The 18,497-nt window shown below is 25.4% G+C and overlaps 4 protein-coding genes across 5 annotated transcripts; 2 read left to right on the plus strand and 2 right to left on the minus strand.

Moving 5' to 3' along the window:
* Positions 1–524: 524 nt before the first annotated feature.
* On the minus strand, positions 525–8,320 carry LOC107065829 (U2 snRNP-associated SURP motif-containing protein). Its single transcript, XM_015319864.2, is given in 21 exon segments — positions 525–1,381; positions 1,383–1,431; positions 2,120–2,268; positions 2,356–2,515; positions 2,638–2,726; positions 2,906–3,039; positions 3,180–3,366; positions 3,439–3,625; positions 3,709–3,951; positions 4,051–4,278; positions 4,373–4,477; positions 4,612–4,655; positions 5,335–5,394; positions 6,137–6,300; positions 6,397–6,562; positions 6,638–6,702; positions 7,025–7,339; positions 7,488–7,584; positions 7,670–7,786; positions 7,880–7,924; positions 8,020–8,320. Coding segments are annotated over 20 exon segments (2,835 nt in total). The 5' UTR covers positions 7,904–7,924; positions 8,020–8,320; the 3' UTR covers positions 525–1,129.
* Positions 8,321–8,430: 110 nt separating this feature from the next.
* msl-2 (male-specific lethal 2) lies at positions 8,431–13,925 on the plus strand. Of its 2 annotated transcripts, none has more exons than XM_015319867.2 (4): positions 8,431–9,137; positions 9,333–9,568; positions 10,079–10,276; positions 10,402–13,925. In XM_015319867.2, exons 1-4 carry the CDS (start codon positions 8,558–8,560, stop codon positions 10,672–10,674), a joined length of 1,287 nt encoding a protein of 428 aa, XP_015175353.1. In that variant the 5' UTR covers positions 8,431–8,557; the 3' UTR covers positions 10,675–13,925. The 2 variants fall into 2 exon arrangements, with proteins under 2 accessions (XP_015175353.1, XP_015175354.1); XM_015319868.2 differs by having other exon boundaries at positions 9,333–9,496.
* Positions 13,926–14,094: 169 nt separating this feature from the next.
* ND-B8 (NADH dehydrogenase (ubiquinone) B8 subunit) lies at positions 14,095–14,934 on the plus strand. Its single transcript, XM_015319777.2, has 3 exons — positions 14,095–14,330; positions 14,470–14,576; positions 14,757–14,934. The coding sequence occupies exons 1-3, from the start codon at positions 14,248–14,250 to the stop codon at positions 14,846–14,848; spliced, it is 282 nt and encodes a 93-aa protein (XP_015175263.1). The 5' UTR covers positions 14,095–14,247; the 3' UTR covers positions 14,849–14,934.
* Positions 14,935–15,349: 415 nt separating this feature from the next.
* Positions 15,350–18,255, minus strand: LOC107065822 (pseudouridine-5'-phosphatase). The gene is made up of 5 exons (XM_015319835.2): positions 18,107–18,255; positions 17,883–17,974; positions 17,438–17,656; positions 16,982–17,214; positions 15,350–16,909 (listed from the first exon to the last, which is right to left on the minus strand). The coding sequence occupies exons 2-5, from the start codon at positions 17,944–17,946 to the stop codon at positions 16,736–16,738; spliced, it is 690 nt and encodes a 229-aa protein (XP_015175321.1). The 5' UTR covers positions 17,947–17,974; positions 18,107–18,255; the 3' UTR covers positions 15,350–16,735.
* Between the last annotated feature and the right edge of the window lie 242 nt (positions 18,256–18,497).

The raw sequence follows: 18,497 nt of genomic DNA on the forward strand, positions 1-18,497 counted from the left end.
TTTTTTGTTTGTTTTTTCTTTTTCTAAAAATTGATTTTTCTAAATCAACAAAATATTATACTACATGTAGCATTAAATTGGCCAATAAATAAAGTCGGAATTTTGATTAACAAATATTATATATTTTAATGTTCGTTTAAATACTAAAATAATACAAATTCGGACATTATTGATTGGCCAATTAAACTTAATAAAAAAATGTTACTTCAAATAAACATCATATAACATATTAATTAATTTAATTATTATTGTTTAATACGATATATCCAATAGCGATGCTCCCCCAATATTTCATAAAATCGTCTCATATATATATATATATTTTATCAATGAAAGCTGAATTATTTTTATTTATTACAACTAGAAATATATGTACATGTGTATATAAGTAAATACATCTTATAACCACATAATATTTGAGGTATAACAATTTTCTTTTTTTTTTTTTGCTTCTCAATTATGATAAAGATAATTTTTATATTTATTTTTCTTTTCACTTTTTTAAATATATATATATTTTGTTGTTATTTTTTTTTTTTTTTTTTTTTTTTTATACTAAGAAATAAAAGAGCAATTAAATATTTCTGTTAAACTTTTGAGCATCGTGATCTGTAAATATATGGAGAAGAAAATGGGAATTAAACTGACAGATTTGAAATCTATAATTGATATATATATATATATCACAACATATTTCTGAAAAAAAAAAAAAAAGAAAAACATAAATAATTTCTCTTATGCGGCAAATATCTTAACGTCATATTTAATATAATAATGGAGATAATGGTATATAAAATACTAAAGTTTGAAACCTTACAATTAGAGGATTTGTTTGTTTGTTTGTTTTTGTTTACTTAATATTGTAGTATTAAAATATCTGTCGTTAATATTATTTTTTAGTAAAATATTGGAGAATTCTTGTTATGTAAGACCTATTAGAGTAATGTAAAATTGCATATAATTATTATATATACATTTATATATTTATATATATATATATTTATATTTATATAATATTATATATTATATAAATACACAATATATATATAAATATATATATGTATGTATAATTGTAACTTATGATTCTTTTACAGACAACATAACGAATTAAGCATTAAGTATAATCGAATTAATACTTATGCTTATGTCTGTGTTTGCGTGGAGAAGGTGATGGTGGACTATTAGCTCTATGTTTAGAAGAGGAAGAAGTACGTGGTGGTGGTGGAGGTGATAAGGATGGTGATCTAGCAGCACGTCTTTTTCTATCGTTACGTTCACTGCCTGGTGATCTTCTTGACGATGTTCTAGATGAAGAAAGTGATGGTGATGGGGTACGACGAATACGAGGTGGTGATGGAGTCGTTGGTACACGCTTTTTTATATGGTGGTGATCGTGATCTACGTTTATTACGCGGTGATCTGCTGCGAGATCTAAAACATTATAAATCCTCATTAATTCATTCGTCATACATACATATATATATATATATATATTTTTGTTTTGTCGTTGATAAATGTTATAATTGATTTTAGTTAATGCTTGTTAAATATTAGTCTATGTTATTTTAGATAAAAAAGAAAAAAGATAAAGAAAGAGATTTATAATTATATTGTTGTTTTATTTGATCAATATTTGTCTAGCATCTCATTTTTATATTGTTCAATAAATGCAATAGTTTTTCAAATACTACGATATACATGTATATGTATATATATATATATATATATATATATATATATATATATATATATATATAATTATATATACGTTAATATAAATTATAATACATTATATATAACGTCATATTAAAATTATATATAAATTTATATATAATATTATATATTATTTATATATAACGTTATATATAAATTAAATACTACGATATACATGTATATATATATATATATATATATATATATAATTATAAATATTTTGAAATTTAGCAAACAAATATAGATAATACAAAGAACAAATAATTTAAATATTAATCTATAATGTAAATATAATAAAATAATATACATATAGATATTTTCTTAATGTTTTTGTCTTTTCATTTAAATAATAATGAAAATATAAATAATAAATAAAAACTTTTATTTTCTTAAATAAAAATTTTACCTGTATTTGTTGCTCTTAAATAAAGGACTCGATGATCTTCTTCGATCTCTGTAATGACTTGGAGATTCCGGTGTTGTACTGCGTTTCTTTTCCCTCCTTTTATCGTCTTCTCGGTCATCAGTTTTCAGGTCCTTCATTTCTCTTTCGCTCTATAATAAATATACATATATATATTAATAATAAAGTTTTATTTAAAAAGGATATTAAAAAAATGTAAAGAGAAAATAATATACTACCTTTCTTATTAATTTCCTCCTGTAATGTTCAACTTGTCCTTGAATAGTCATACCAGTTTTTAATGTTCTCCTACCACTTTCAAGTTCATCTTGATATTGCATAGTTTTAACTTCTATTTCACGTAACCTATTACGCCTTTCTTCATTGTAATCTCTACTACTATAGACATATACAGTGTTTGATGAATATATAACTTTAAATTCTCAACATATTTTCAGTTTAATCTTTTGAAACGTTCGCGATACTTGGACCATGCTGTTACCTTAGGGTGTATATATTACCTGGAATCCATACTAGCATCTTGAGAATTTGAATCATCATTTTGACCTAATTCTTCCCACTTACTAGTAGTCATAGCTTGTGCTTCAACCTAATATTTAAATCAAAAGTACATTTATATAATTGTATTTTTTAATATTTCATATATTTTATGTATATTCTTAAATAGTTTTCTTTATGTAATAAAAGAAGAAACTAATTTAATATATTTATATATATATATATATATATATATATATATGTTTGTAAATACAAAGAATTTTTAAAAACCTGGTCTGGGTCTACTGTTTCCCATCTTGAAGGTACAAAACCAGCTGGCATTACTGGTTTCTTTTCATCTTCTTTATTACGTAAATTTGAATTATCTTCATCATCCATAGGAACACCATCGATATCTTCATCCACTATTACAATAGAATAAAATATTTATTAGTATATACTTATTAATAAAGCATTAAATGATCTATAGAATATATTGACACAGTTTGATTGGACAAATTTTAGACATCTTGTATATTAAATGTAAATAATAAAATATTCTTACTGGGTACACCATCGATATCGTCATAATTGGATGTTGTTTGCGGTGTAAGCCCATGTTTCATTGCTCCTTTAAGTAAAGCAGCACCATCCAAAGGTACACCATCTAAATCTTCTCCACCTTCACCATCAACATCAGATAAAGGTGCTCCATCTATGTCTTCTTCGTTTTCTGGTTCAGGCTCATCTAACTAAAATATAAAATACAAGAGAAAAAATACATCCCACTTAAATTTGATTTTAATGAAATATTTTATATTTACCGTTACAAGGCCAAAAAATGTATTTTGTAATTTAACAAGAAAATCTCTCGGATAAACTGCCCAATCTTCCCACGCTCTAAACATTCTCATAACACGCGCTTTGAAACCTTCAGCTTTTAGTCTACTGTCAAATTGTTTGTAAGCTTGATGTACTTCGTTAAAAATATCAAGAAGACGCGTTTCAAATCTGTAAGAGATACAAATTTAATGAATATATATATATGTATGTGTTAATATATTATAATTATTATAATATATAAAAATATTTACGCTTTTCTATAAATAGTAGCATTAGTAACTTTGACGCCACAATTGTGTAAAACATCAGATATAAGATATAGCCTTGCTATTTTCTTATTAACAGGTGTTTGAAGTATTGATAACGATTCTGATATACAGTCGCAAATTTCTTCTGCTGCTTCTGCATGTTCTATACAGAAAACCATTGCTTCTGCAACTTTTATTCTTTCCGGTGATATGTTCCTCAATAAATCTTCTAATCTATCTCTTTGACTATATAGAAAATAATGGAGAAAAATTTTATTAGATAAATATATAAATAAATAAATATATATACATATATAATAAAAGTAATTGAGAGAAGAAAATTACCTGTTAGATAAGCTACCTCTTCTTGGTTCCTGTCGTTCTTCCATTTCAATTAATTCATCAGGCATACCTTGTGTCCATGGATTAATAGGTGGAGGTCTCCAAACACTTCCACCTTTGAACATTCTAAAATCTTCTGTACGCCATTCTTTTTGACCGTCTCCTTGCAGAATAGAATATAATTTCCAACGATAATATGTATGAGCCGGTGAATAATTTTCAAACAAAAACCTTTTAACAAAAAAACATTTGTCTTTATCAATTAATAAATTCAAACACATTTAACATGTAGAATGAAATTAGTATAATTTATAAGAAAACAAACCTAAACATCGGATTGTTTATTTCTCGATTCATTATCATAGCTTCAAACATTGGACCTTCTCGAATTACAAATTCCACCATTCTATGTATTAACATGACTAAGTTCCTATAACGCAGAGTTTTATTAAATACGTGTTTTCACAAATCGGAAATAGCAGGGTCTATCTTCTTCAGGTTGTGTTTAAATTTCCTGCATGTATACTTACAGAAAAATCAGAATCAACTAAAAACGACAAATACCTTTCGGTTGGAATAACCACTTTGACAACCGCATTCTGCAAAACCTGTGACAGTCCAGATCACAGTGTAATAGTAACAGTCGATGAAGTGTTCCAATCCACAATGTGCACCCCAAGAATGGTCGCCAACAAATTAATATAACACAATTTTTAAACGTAGATTAGAGATATCTTGTTATCGTGATTGGAACATTTATAAATGTTTATCACTAATTTTATTACATATATATGTATATGGTTTTTTTTTATTTCTTTTTTTAACTTGCCAAAATGTATCTGGGATTGTTTTATTTTTTGTTCATATGCAACACTTACCAGTTACATTTATTTAAAATGCTCTTATAACTTTGTTATCCAAAGATGTCATGCTTTCATAATTTCATTACATTTACAAAATTATATAACTGAGTGATACAGGATCATTATAAATATTAATAAAGAAGATTAACAAATATTACTGTGTTAGTTTACTGAAGGCATGTATCTTTTGTATTGAAATTTTATTGTATATTAACATTTGTATCAAAGTTAATTTTTTTTTTTTTATCGTTATTGAAAGCAATTCACTTTTAGAAGCAAGTTTTTATAATAAATATTACAGAAACTTGCTTTGGCATAAATTTCTTCTTTTACCGTACAATATTATTTTTTATAATATTTTCTACACTGCAATAACAAAATACATTCTAAGAAAATCAATAATATAACATTAAAATACTATTACCTTCTCGAAGTTCTCCTTTTCCTGGGGATCTGCGCTCTGGAGGTTGCGGTTACGTGGTATCTGAGATTATGTTTCAAAAATGGTTATATGTTTCTAATTAATATTTGTGAAAAAAAAATTGTCATAAACATTTCTTTTGAATAATCTTATTTCACTAAATAAGTGAATATATATATATATGTATGTTTATAACAGAAATAAATAACTTATTGCTTTCGTTTAGCAATAAATATGTCTCTTACCGCTTGTAACAAATATACAAATAGATGGAATTATGATAAAATTAAATATTGAAAAATTAATCTATATATAATTAAAATATATTATATTAAATATATATTAATATAGCTGACACAACCAAATATCTATCTATACTATAAAATTTAAATTTAACAATTGGAAACGTGTGTTCAACAATTAAAAACAACAATTTATGTATGTAATACCTACGTAAAACAGGAAAATAGTCTACAAAATTATAACTATTATTATTTTTGTTTATTATCATTATTATTATTACTATTGTTATTCTTATTGTTATTATCGTGATATTAAATTTTAATATGATTGAAAAAAAAATCTTCCTCTTTTTTACGATAATAATATATATGTATGGAGTATATAGAAGAAGTAAAAAAATATATCTTTTGAAAGATATTTGATACTTCATAAATCAATTTTTCAAACAATATGCATGAGATAGATAAAAAGGGTAATTGTAATATAATAATAAAACGAAATTCGTTAAAACGAGATTGATTATTTTATTAACCGCACCATTCAATTGGTTTAATTCATGTACCTTGAGTCTGTCGCGGCGATGAGGTTGTGCATTAAATGGAAGACCCGATGGAGGAGGTGGCTGTGTTATTTCCATCAAAGCGGGTGGAATGTAAATAGGATATGGCGGTATCGGTACACTTTTTCCCCATCCTAATTTCATCTCGTATTGCATTATATCTCGTCCTAATTAAACACAACAAATCAATTATTATTATTATTATTATTATTATTAGTTCATAATTTGATAAGAAATAAATATATTTGAGATGTAATGATTACCATTTAAATTTTTCAATGCTCTTTCACCATCCTTGCGACTCATAAATGCTACAAAACCACAATTTCTTTGTCTGGCTTTTTCTTCATCGCTACGTGGCCACATAATTTTAATACTAGCCAATGGTCCATATTTGCCAAAAATTTCCATAAGTTGTTGTTCGGTAATCTACGAATATATAAATGATTAACATTTATTATTTTCATTGTAGTTTGGATAAACGATCGAAACATAAGATATTACCTTAGGATTTAAATTTCCTAAATATAGATTAGTCGTGTTAGGATCCCCATTATCGAATGAGCCATCTATAAAATAATAATATTTCAATGAATAATTAAATTAGAAAAATAATGAAATTTAATATACAGAGGAAGGAGGAGAGGTGCATGGGATTACCCTCATACATCAGGGCAAGGAGACGAGGATCATCAATGAAGTTACGTAGATTAGCTTTTCGTGGATCTGGATATGAAGATATACCACCTATTAAAATTTTAAGTATACCGAGAACTTATCAAAAAATTCACCAATAAATGACTCTAATTAAATAATATGATAGCAACAATTCAATAATAGTTAAAGAAAAGTTCTCTTGTGATATTATCATCATGTAATATTTATAAATACCTTCTACGCATTTTAATGCAGCCATCATTGGATCTTCAGATTGTGTAGATATAACAGTTTTGACTACACCCTTATACTTATGTCTTTCTTCGCGTTCTTCTTGTATCATTTTAAGCTCTTCTTTAAACAACTCAAGATTACTTTTCTTCTTCTCCCCTTCTTTCTTCTTTTTACCCAATCTATCAAGTTTACGTTCATTTGAACCAAGAAGTCTGGCATATTCTTGAGCTTGTTCAGCGGATGACCTATTTTCAACTAGTTCAGATATTTTAGATTGCGGTTTATACAATTTTCCTTTCTCTCTTGTATCCTCTTCTGCGTTACATATTATATAATTAATAATAATAATGATTAAGAGTAATCTTCGAATAAACCCCTTGCACTATAACAATGTGTAAGACCACAGAATATGGCACGCAGTTAAATCATAATGCAAGGGGGCTAATAATTCAAACAAACATACGTCTTTTGCCAGCATCGTAAGTTCCAGCTTTAACCCAAACTTTGCTTGTGGTTTTACTTGGTGTCTCTTGAAACGTTGCAACAAATTCTTCAAATGCCTATGTAATATTGCACGATATTATAGATATATATAAATAAAACAATATTAATAAAAATGTATTATGAATCATTTTGAATGCATACTTGTGCAGCCGCCTGTTCTTGTTCTTTCTTACGTTGTTCCTCCAATTCTTTTTTACTCAATGGACGTTTCCCCATGGTGCCAATGGAGAATGCTTTGAGCTTTTGCTCAGTAATTTGCTACGAATTACAAACAATCATTATAATGAAAAACATTGAAAGAATAAAATAAAATTTGTAAAAAGTGTTCAAATGTAAATTATTATTTTATACCTTCATTATAGTTTTATCCGCCATCTGTAAAGTGTGGTACGTAACCTAGAATAATCGTATGAAAATGATGATTAATGCAACTCATAGATATTAGATATTAATGCGTTAATTTATATATGTAGATAATAAATGCAACGTACGGATTATCGATAATTGTTAATTATTTTTTCATACAAGATATTCCAAATACGTCGCAACAACAAATTCGTTGTCTACGTTGTATCTAACACGCGAAAAAAGGATTTGATAAAGTCACGAAACATTTGAGCAATTGAAGTAATAACTAAATTCTATTTAATTACAAGTTGTTAAAAGGTTATATAGTTTTTTGATAGATCAATAATTTGATGCTTATTGACGATAAGATAGAGATATTATTTTTCACTGGCTTCACTTGCTAAACTTAAGTAAATTAAAGACGATTTTTACTTTGGAAAGTATCTATGCAAGAATTCTACTGCATGCATGATTAATCTTATTAATCGACGCTAGATGGCACGTGAGGTTGTTGACGATTACGAGGACATCTATTGAAATTGATAAAAAAATATTTATTAAAATTAAACATGGCCGATGTTTTGTTTGTGTGTAAAAATGATTATACTTTAGGGCTATGTTTAGATCATTTATCGCGGTAATAAAATAAATATTATTTTCATCACCTTAGGACAGAGTAAAATGAACGCTACGAGTCTTTACGTGTCAACATGTCGGTTGGTTTTACAAGCGGATGCTGAAGATCCTAATTCTTGGACAGACTTGTATAGGCTAGTTCCGTATTTGCGGCAGAGCTTGAGTTGTACTGTGTGTTCGAATTTGTTGATCGAGCCGCATACACCGACTGAAACAAACTGTCAACATCATGTGTGTCGTGGTTGTAGAGGTGGTCGTAAAAAACTCAAACCATCGTGTAGTTGGTGCAAGGATTATGATAAATATGTTGAAAACGTCCAACTCCGGATATTGTTACAGTGTTATAAAAAATTATGTGAATACTTGACTAGCACTAATATTTATCGGAGTTTAATGCTCTCCGTGTCTTCCAATACAACAAGCAATGGTCCATCAGCTATCGGTGCTACCAGTCTTATGGAGCTCATACAAGAAGGAACCGGTTTTAAAGATGAATTCAAAAGTACTGCAGGTTTATCTAAATCAGCATATAGTATTTTACCTTGTGTTTATACCAGTACTACCTCTACTCAAACACAAGGGAATACTATGTCAACTTCTGAGTCTATGTCACCAAACATACCTGGTTCGTTCTAAGATTGCATTCATTGCAATGATTATAGCATAACATACAAACATTTAAATCCAAAGAATCTTAAAAAAAATACTTTTGCTAAAAAATCTGAACAATATGATCTCATTGCTTTGGATTCAAATGATTAATTATACAATTTGATTTACAAAGATAAGTTTTCTCATATAAGTTATTTTATTTTATTAGAGTCTCCTACTATCCGTACTGTTTCTAATGGATCTTCTATATATTCGGTGATGTACGCTGGGTCTGGTAACAAAATAACAATTAAACGTAAAGCGGCAGCCACAGAAGAAATAGAAGTCGGACAGCAGGAATTGGATGGAACTCAACAAGGCTCTGTAGGAGGGGTAAAATGCATTCCATCTACCCAACTTAAATATGGGCCCCCTTCTCAGAAAAAATCTTCAAAGGGCAGCAAAGTAATTTCAATAGATATTCGGTTAATCTTATGCCTTACAGGAAATATATACGTTGCACTATAATTTTAATATCAATCGCTAAACGATGTGCATCTTCGTTAATGCCACTTGTAAGGTACAATAATTTCATTGAATTTGCATAACATTTAACCAATTATTGTGAATATTAATTTTATTTAACCTTTTCTATATGTATATACATATGTATATATAAATACGTATATATATATATACGTATTTATACCATATTCATTAGTCCATACTAACATTTGTCCCAGAAAGGTTTTCTATTTACATATTATGCTTGGTCCCATAATAAGATTAATGCAGATATCATTATTTCATAATCTGTTTTCATTTTAACCAATTAAAAGCATGTGCATTGATAATAAAAAAAGAAAAATACATGTAAATGCATCTCTGCATTAATCTACACTATTTTTTTTAACTCTTTTCTAATTGTTATATATTTATTAATAATAACGTAACTTGCTTTGTTATACCTCACAGTCGTCGGGCAGTTTTAAAAAGCCAAGATCGAGTTCTACCAGAAGCAAAAGAAAAGGATGCAGATGCGGTAATGCTACAGCTATACCTGGAAAATTAACGTGTTGCGGTCAAAGATGTCCATGTTATGTTGAAAGTAAACCATGCATCGAATGCAGATGTAGAGGTTGTAGAAATCCTCATACAGCTGATGGTTTAAAGGTATTTGTTATTTTAATTATCACTTTATTTTAAAGACTTTTTACCATTCATATTTTATACTTCAAGTGATTGTTTCATTATTAAATGTGTATATGTTTGTATACATCTATGTATATATGTTACAGATCCGCCCGCATATACCGGAGCTTCATAATCTACAATTACAACTATCAACTCCTTTAGATTGTGACGAATTAAATTCGGATCCTTTAGGATCTGTGTCGCAATGCTTATCGACGTCTCCTACAACTATTCAAGTATTAAATGTCTATTCTACTCCAAGACTCGATATTGATAATGTTCCACCAAATTTACCTGCAGCATTATTGGTAGGAGAAGACGCTATAGTTAGTACTGAAAGTGAAGCCGAAGACAGTGATATACAAATTGATGTGTGACAAAGTGTTTAAACTGAAATTATGCGCTATACATGACAAGATTAATAGTTAAGCGAATAGTACATTAGAATTGATTTCAATTAAATAGCTTAAGACGATATGATAGTCGTTAAGCTATTTTATCTGTACAATAAATAACAATTTTTTTTTATTTCTGATTCTCATAAATCCTTTCGCTACGATGGAATTAATTATTGCTATGCTATTGTTAAATGAGACAAAACATTGATATTTATATTGATTATGATTGATATCCATAGTAACGAAAGGGTAAATCATTTGAGGCCCAAGTAGAATGATCATTAGGGTCATAAGTAATTTTTTTGACCCACCCTAATGATCATGCTCTTCAAATTTCTTGTCAGAAAGTACTACATTATTGAAACGCAATCTGTAATTTGGTACTTGTTGATGTAATGTTTTTAAAAGATCTCCGGGACTCGAACGGTTAATAGTTGATAATTTAGAAATGAAAAAAATGAATTTTGTACAACAGCATCAATAACAAACAAATGTTTTCATGATTATATATTTTTATTTAATTACAAATTAATTAAATGAATTGCTATTTAATTAATATTCAATGAAAAAAAGTTTTATTTTCTATTTAAAGATTATGATTGTTAAAGAAAATTGAAATCATTCGAACAATTAAGTCTAATTGTGTGTATAGAATAAAAAAACTAAGTTCGAATGGAACTATAATGCTTTTGAAATTTTATCATAGATCGTAATAATTTTTATTCTTAATATAATAAATAAATTGTATTTGGAAAAAAGAAAAGAATTAGAAAAATATTTGATATAAAAGTACAATTAACTATTTAATTAAAAAAGTAAATTTATGGTAAATATTTATATATATGTATATATATATAAACATACATATATTTTGGCGATTATTTGTTTTTGTTATATGCGGTGTGTAAGTAAATGTAATAAATCTTTATCATTTTTGATTGGTTATAAAAAATATAAGTAATAATATATAGGTACAAAGATGTGTAGATAAAAAAATATTAAAAAAAAAAAGTTCTTTTATCCGCCATATAATGTGAAGCTGTTGTACATTTAAAAAAAAAAAAAAAAAGCAGTTAGATAATATAGAAAAATTATGGAATAATTAAAATAAATTTTGAAAAGAAAATGTATATATATAATTACATAGCGAAATTAAAATGGAAAGAAAAACATTCAGACAACAAACTTGCCACTCTTGTAAATACGATGACTTAAAATAAAGTCACACATATTTTAGCTACATATATTTTAACTATTTTACATACCGACATTTCCACTTTTTTAATATAAACGTGCGCAAAAGAAACAAACAAACAAAACACATTCAACATTTTCTTATATCAAAAGAAGAATTATCTTAGTTCTTAGAAAATGATGAAAAAAAAATAAAAATAAAAAGTAAAATAAAAATAAAAAGTAAAATAAAAGAAAAAAATGTTAAATTATATAATAATATAATACAATATAGTGTAAATATTATTAAATAATCTATACACACACATACATATATACTTATATATATATAAATATATATATATATAAGTCGTACAATTTGTTTATATTATATTATAATACAAAATTGAAACCTTTGGGGCAAATATGGCTGTAATTTTTATTTTGCCTCTAAATTTTATAGAAAATAAAAAAGAAAATAAAATAAGAGATATTAAGTATATGATCGTTTGCCTAACGTTTAGGTGATTTATTGTAAATAGTAGTATATAGATGATAATTTTATTAAAGTACTGGAGGGAATTAATCTTATGTATCCAAGACTTACAAATTATATTTTTTAGAACTGAATTTCATCTATATAATTAAATATATATATATATCCATCTATTCGAGCAATTGTAACCAAATATTTATCACTTCCAAATGTTAGTACAAAAAATTACTAACTAATATGTAATGCATTTTAATTGCAATTGTTTTCATAAAATTGTATCAACATCGTATATACATACATACATACATACATACATACATACATACATACCTACTTTGTTTTTTAAGGATGCGGAGATCTATTAATTTATTGTTATATTTATATATTGTGTTAACGCAATAATAAAAGAAACAATGAAGAAATGTGAAAATAGATATAACATAAATGTAAATCATAAAATTCGTATACATTTTTTTCTTTTTATATAAAACATAAAAAATATCTTTTCTTTTAATCTTGCAGATAGTATAAAATATATATATATATATATATATATATATTTATATATTATTTTATTATAATCCTTCTTTATCTATTGAAATAGTATACTCAATCTTTAGTATTTATGTAATTCATTGTAAAAAGCAAGTAAAAGATTATTCTTTATGTAATATTAATTACTTGAATGTTATTGATTTTAATTATAGTAATTAATTCCTATTACAAACGTTTTAAGTTTATATATATGTATATATATATATATATATATATACAAAGTGTCTGAGATTTTTCTAGTCAAACTATGTAAGCATATCCTATGCATGAGAATAAGAGAAATATATTATAAATACATAGATCACTTAAAATTTTATTAAAAAGCTGACACAGTTTGACAGGAAAAACCTTGAACACTTTAGATATAAAATATATTCAATTTACAAGCGGATCTCAATAATTATTTGGTCTCATGGAAATTTACATGTTCTATGTTGATAATTATAAGTTTTCTTTGGTACGTATTCGTTTATATTAACTATTTTAGATTTGAAACAATTAGTTATAAAGAACATTATTTATTTGGTAACATTTGGAATGTAATTTGAAATTTATTTAAATATTCATATATACGTAATATTACGTAGATGTTATATATATATATATATAAATTATTATTATTATTTTCTTTAATATAAAGCAAAATTGTTGCCAAGAAAGCTCTAATGTCAAACGCTATATTGAAATTAAATATAAGAAAAATGTGAATGTGTATATATACATAAAAATGTAGTTATGCATTTCGGTATCAGTGCTTCTCTATACTATATATATATATATATATATATATATATATATATATGACATAAATCTGACAGCTAGATAAATTATAAAATAGTAGTAGTTTCAGTGAAACAATTTTACGAAAAAAACGTTGATTATAAGGATACATAAGAATTAGTTTATGAAGATAATTTGTAATGTCATTATAGTCTGTCTTTAAGAATATGTCATACAGTGTCACTACATACAAAAATTAACAGAATAAACCTATTTTACATACTAATTTATAAACTTAAACGTTTCTATTCCATTATATATACATAAGTATTATTAGTTTAAAATTAAAAAGAACATATATATATATACATATATATATATATCATTTTTCTTTTTCAATTTTGAATTTATGAATTGTTCGCGGGCCTTATTTCATTTATAATTTTTTATCTGTCATTTAAATTAATAATTTAATATAATACTAAATAATGTTAAAAATATATATTATTTTAAATTAAAATATTAAATTAAACTACTATTTTTTCTATCAGTGACATAATTGTTCGTATGATGTAAGTAGTAGTAGCATCGAGTAGAGGAATTTAAAGATGGCTGCGATTAAGTTTGGTTCACATTTAAAAGAATTAAGAATTCTTTTATGTCAAACGTCAAAATCAAGCGAAGGAGTTAGGTAAATTAAAGTTATTATTAAAAAAAAAAGAAATTATTAAATATAAAGTTGAGAAGATTTAATTACAATGACAATAATTGATTGACTCAAATTCTAACCTAAATGTATTTTAATATGTTTGTATTTTTTTTTTTTTCAGAGATTTCATAAAACAGCAGTATGTTCCTATAAAAAAAAATAATCCTAAATTTCCTATTCTAATTCGGGAATGTTCATTAACCGAGCCAAGATTATTTGCACGTTATGGTAAGTTGTAATTAATAATATTAATTTAATTGTCATATTAATTACATAAATCTTAGAATAATATTTTTAAGATTATAATTAAAAAATAATATCAATTAAAAATCCTTGACACAGACAAAATTAATACATAAGTTATTATATTTTTGGTATCTTAATCTTTGAAATATTACAATATTTCAGAATACGGAGTAGAACGACAGATATCATTGAATGGTTTAAAGTCAGAAGAAATACTCGAAAGGCTAAAAAATCTTGTATCTACAAAACCATGAATATATTCTAATTTGTAAAATAGATATGTATATCACATAATTGTTGTTTAGTTATCGAATAAACTTAGTTATTATGAATAAAAAAAGTATAATATTTTTTTCTTTCATTTTTCATTTATAGGAACAATTTTCACAGAAACTTAATTATTGTGTATATATATATACGTACTAAATTAAAGCACAAATAATTGATATCAAGCTTGTAAAAATTACAAGATATAAATGAAATTTAAAAAATATATTAAGATCTATTTTGTATGTATATAATACTAAAAAAAAGTTTATACGAAATGCGTACAAAATAACTTAAAAGAAATACTTAAATATATGGCAGGATATGGTATTCATTATTATATCTTTCTCTCTTTTTTTTTTTATTTAAGTTTATCATAATAATTGTTATCGTTATATGAATAACGATAATTAAGAAAATATATGTGTGTATATATATATTTCTTTTTTTTTTAAATATATATATATATATATATATATATATATATATATATATATATATATATATATAAATTTTTAATAGAGATTTCAAAAGAAAAAAATTCATCTAAATGTTTGAACTGCGAAATCCTATAGAAAACCTGCCTGCAGATTTTCATATATATATATATATATATGTATTATATTCTACTTTACGATTTGACTATACTCCAAAAGGCTGTTCATCACATCTTGCTCAAAATTATGCATATTAAATCAGTGACGAGTTCAGAAGAAAAACAAATGAAAGAAAATTTAAAAGCACGTTAATAACAACATTATTCTTTTTCTAGGTTTATCATGTGTCAGTGTGTATGCTTGTGCAAGTATGCTATACCCTTCATGTCATTAGAATTAATTAAGAAAATAAATTGACAATAAGACGATTCATAAATGGAATTCTATTTAAAAAGTATAGTAATTAAATGACGAATACTATATATATATATATATATATATATATTCATTACATAAGCTAGATAAAAATAATGTTCAAAAATCATTGGTATTATTATAATTATTAAATAATAATAATATAATAAATAAAAAAAGAAATAGTATAAAAAAATAAATTCGAATTTCTATACTATCTTTTAAGTGACAATAAAATAAAGATAAAATATTATCAGTAAAATAGGATTATAGATACTGTCGTATCTAAATTAAGATTATTTTTACTACTCATTATCTAAGTTTAAATATATCAAAAGAAGATAAATCGCGTTAAATATTATCTATTGATGTGAAAAATAAGAAATGTATCTTTCCTATCACATTTATTACTTCTTGGTAACGATTACGTAACTGATTTGATCAATGGAATATTTTATGTACGTGTATCAAGTACGTTCTGTGCAAATAAATAATAATAAAAAACATATATACAAAAAACATATATCGTCTAAAAATTATAACGATAAATATATCTAATATATCTAAATATCTAAACGTTTGAATGTTTTCTTCGAAATCTATAGTTTATTCATTTCTTTCAAACAACATAGTAAATATTTCATTAAAATATTTACCGATTATTGGATATGATTTTTTTTTTTTTCAAATGGCCGTAACATAACGACACAAGCATAACCACATGATAAATCCATATAGCAACATCGCAACAGTTTACGATATAATTATCTAATTCTCCTAAAGATAATTATTGATCGATTTTTATGAATAAGGTTTCATAAAACTTCACGAGATGATTCTTTTTCTTTTACACTAATTTTCAAATTATTTGTATAGAACGTTAATCTGTATTTTTTTTTTTTATATTGAAAATTTTGTGATCTCGTGTAATAAGTTTTTACCTTTTTCAATAAATCCTCGTTCATTAAAATCGAATAAGAATTAGGCTCAGAAGAATTCATGTCTACTGAAATTTGGTTCTAGTTAATATGGCGGTAAACCAAATAATTCTGGACGAAAATCTTCAAGGCTTTTTAATACAATAGTTGCACCTTTAAAATATTTTTCATCCAACATAGGATCTGGCACCATTATAACTTGCATTCCTGCAGCTACGGCAGCTTCTACTCCATTAGGAGAATCTTCAAATACTAGGCACTGTAATAACATTGATGAGTAAAATATTGTAATATTACTTTTGTTTAATATTACATATATAAAATAAAAGACCTTTGAAGGTTCAGGCTTATCGGGAAATCGTTGAGCAGCTATTAAAAATATATCTGGATTTGGTTTTCCTTTTTTAACTTCTGGATCCGTACCACCATAAACTCTATGATGAAACAGATCAAAAATGTGCTCCCATCTTTGAGTTTTTATATCACCGGTTGTTTTACTAGAACTTGTCGCAAGTGCAATTGGAACATTATTGTTTTTCAGATGTTTTAAAAGGCGCTCTGCACCTGTATAATAATACATAATATTTTTTATATATTTTAATAATGCGTGCCATATTCGCTGCTACATTTTGTGCTTCATATGTTTAGCCCGTAAGATTCGCTACAAATAGGACTTATGTTTCTCATGTTTAGGCTACAAAGTGTATCATGAGTTTCATATGTTATTATAGTGCAAATAGTTAATGTTTAATACAAATGGTTTTATAAAAAGTAAATTGATAAATACCTGGCATTAAATTACACTTTGGAAAAATTTCCACATATATATCGGCAAGCTGTTTTTCAAATTCTGGTCCACTTATCGGCAACTCTAACATCTCAACAATAGTTTTAGCTGCTTCGCTGCTCTTAAATCCCATTATTTTAATTTTATGTTCCCAAGTATAATCTTTACCATACTTTTGAGAAATTTGATTGAAAGCTTGGGAGTACAAAGTCTCTGTATCTGAATAATTATAAAAATAAATATTTTAAATTATACTTTATATATATTTTAGAAAATTAATTATATCTATTTCTTTAAAAAAACACAAATAACCAATAAAATTTGTATTTACATATTGAAACAATTTCATTAAATGTAAAATAGAATTTGATTGACAATATAATATGATATAAAAATAGAACTATCTAATATTTAATTATTAATAATAAATAAACATATATCATACCTAACAATAAACCATCCATATCAAAAATACAATGCGTTACTTTTTTATAATTGTTGGCAGCCATTTTTTAAGATAAATGCTTTTCAGGTTACCTGCAATTATAATTACAAATATTAGTAAATGTTATTAATCGATTAGAATAATTAAACAAATATAATGACGTATAGAATGTCATACATCTAATTAATATAAAATAATAATTAAAATAAGCTATTATTACTTACAATTTTATTTTTACTTCTAATCCGTTCCTGACGAAACAATGTTTGAAGATTTGAACTAGTCTATTACTGAGACGATTAATTCAAAGTATATGTCAAAATTCGTTCATAGATGTCGCCACTTTTCAGTTTGACGTGAGCCAATCAATTCAAAGTGGATGACAAAATTTATTTATAGATGTCGCCACTTTCAGGTTTTTTAAAGATAGGTTATTATGACGTATGAATTGTAAATAATTTCTATATTAAAAAAAGCGCAAATTTTTTCAAATATTTATCAGTAAAAGATTACATTGACATAAGTCAATTATATCTTCTAATGATCGGATTTTTTGTTCTTTTCTTTAATTATATTTAGTTTTACACCTCAATAAATTACTCTATATAAGGTATA

Source organism: Polistes dominula, unplaced genomic scaffold, assembly GCF_049000335.1.
Source record: "Polistes dominula isolate Pdom_NZ unplaced genomic scaffold, Pdom_raw_medaka contig_19, whole genome shotgun sequence".
Taxonomy (NCBI): domain Eukaryota; kingdom Metazoa; phylum Arthropoda; class Insecta; order Hymenoptera; family Vespidae; genus Polistes; species Polistes dominula.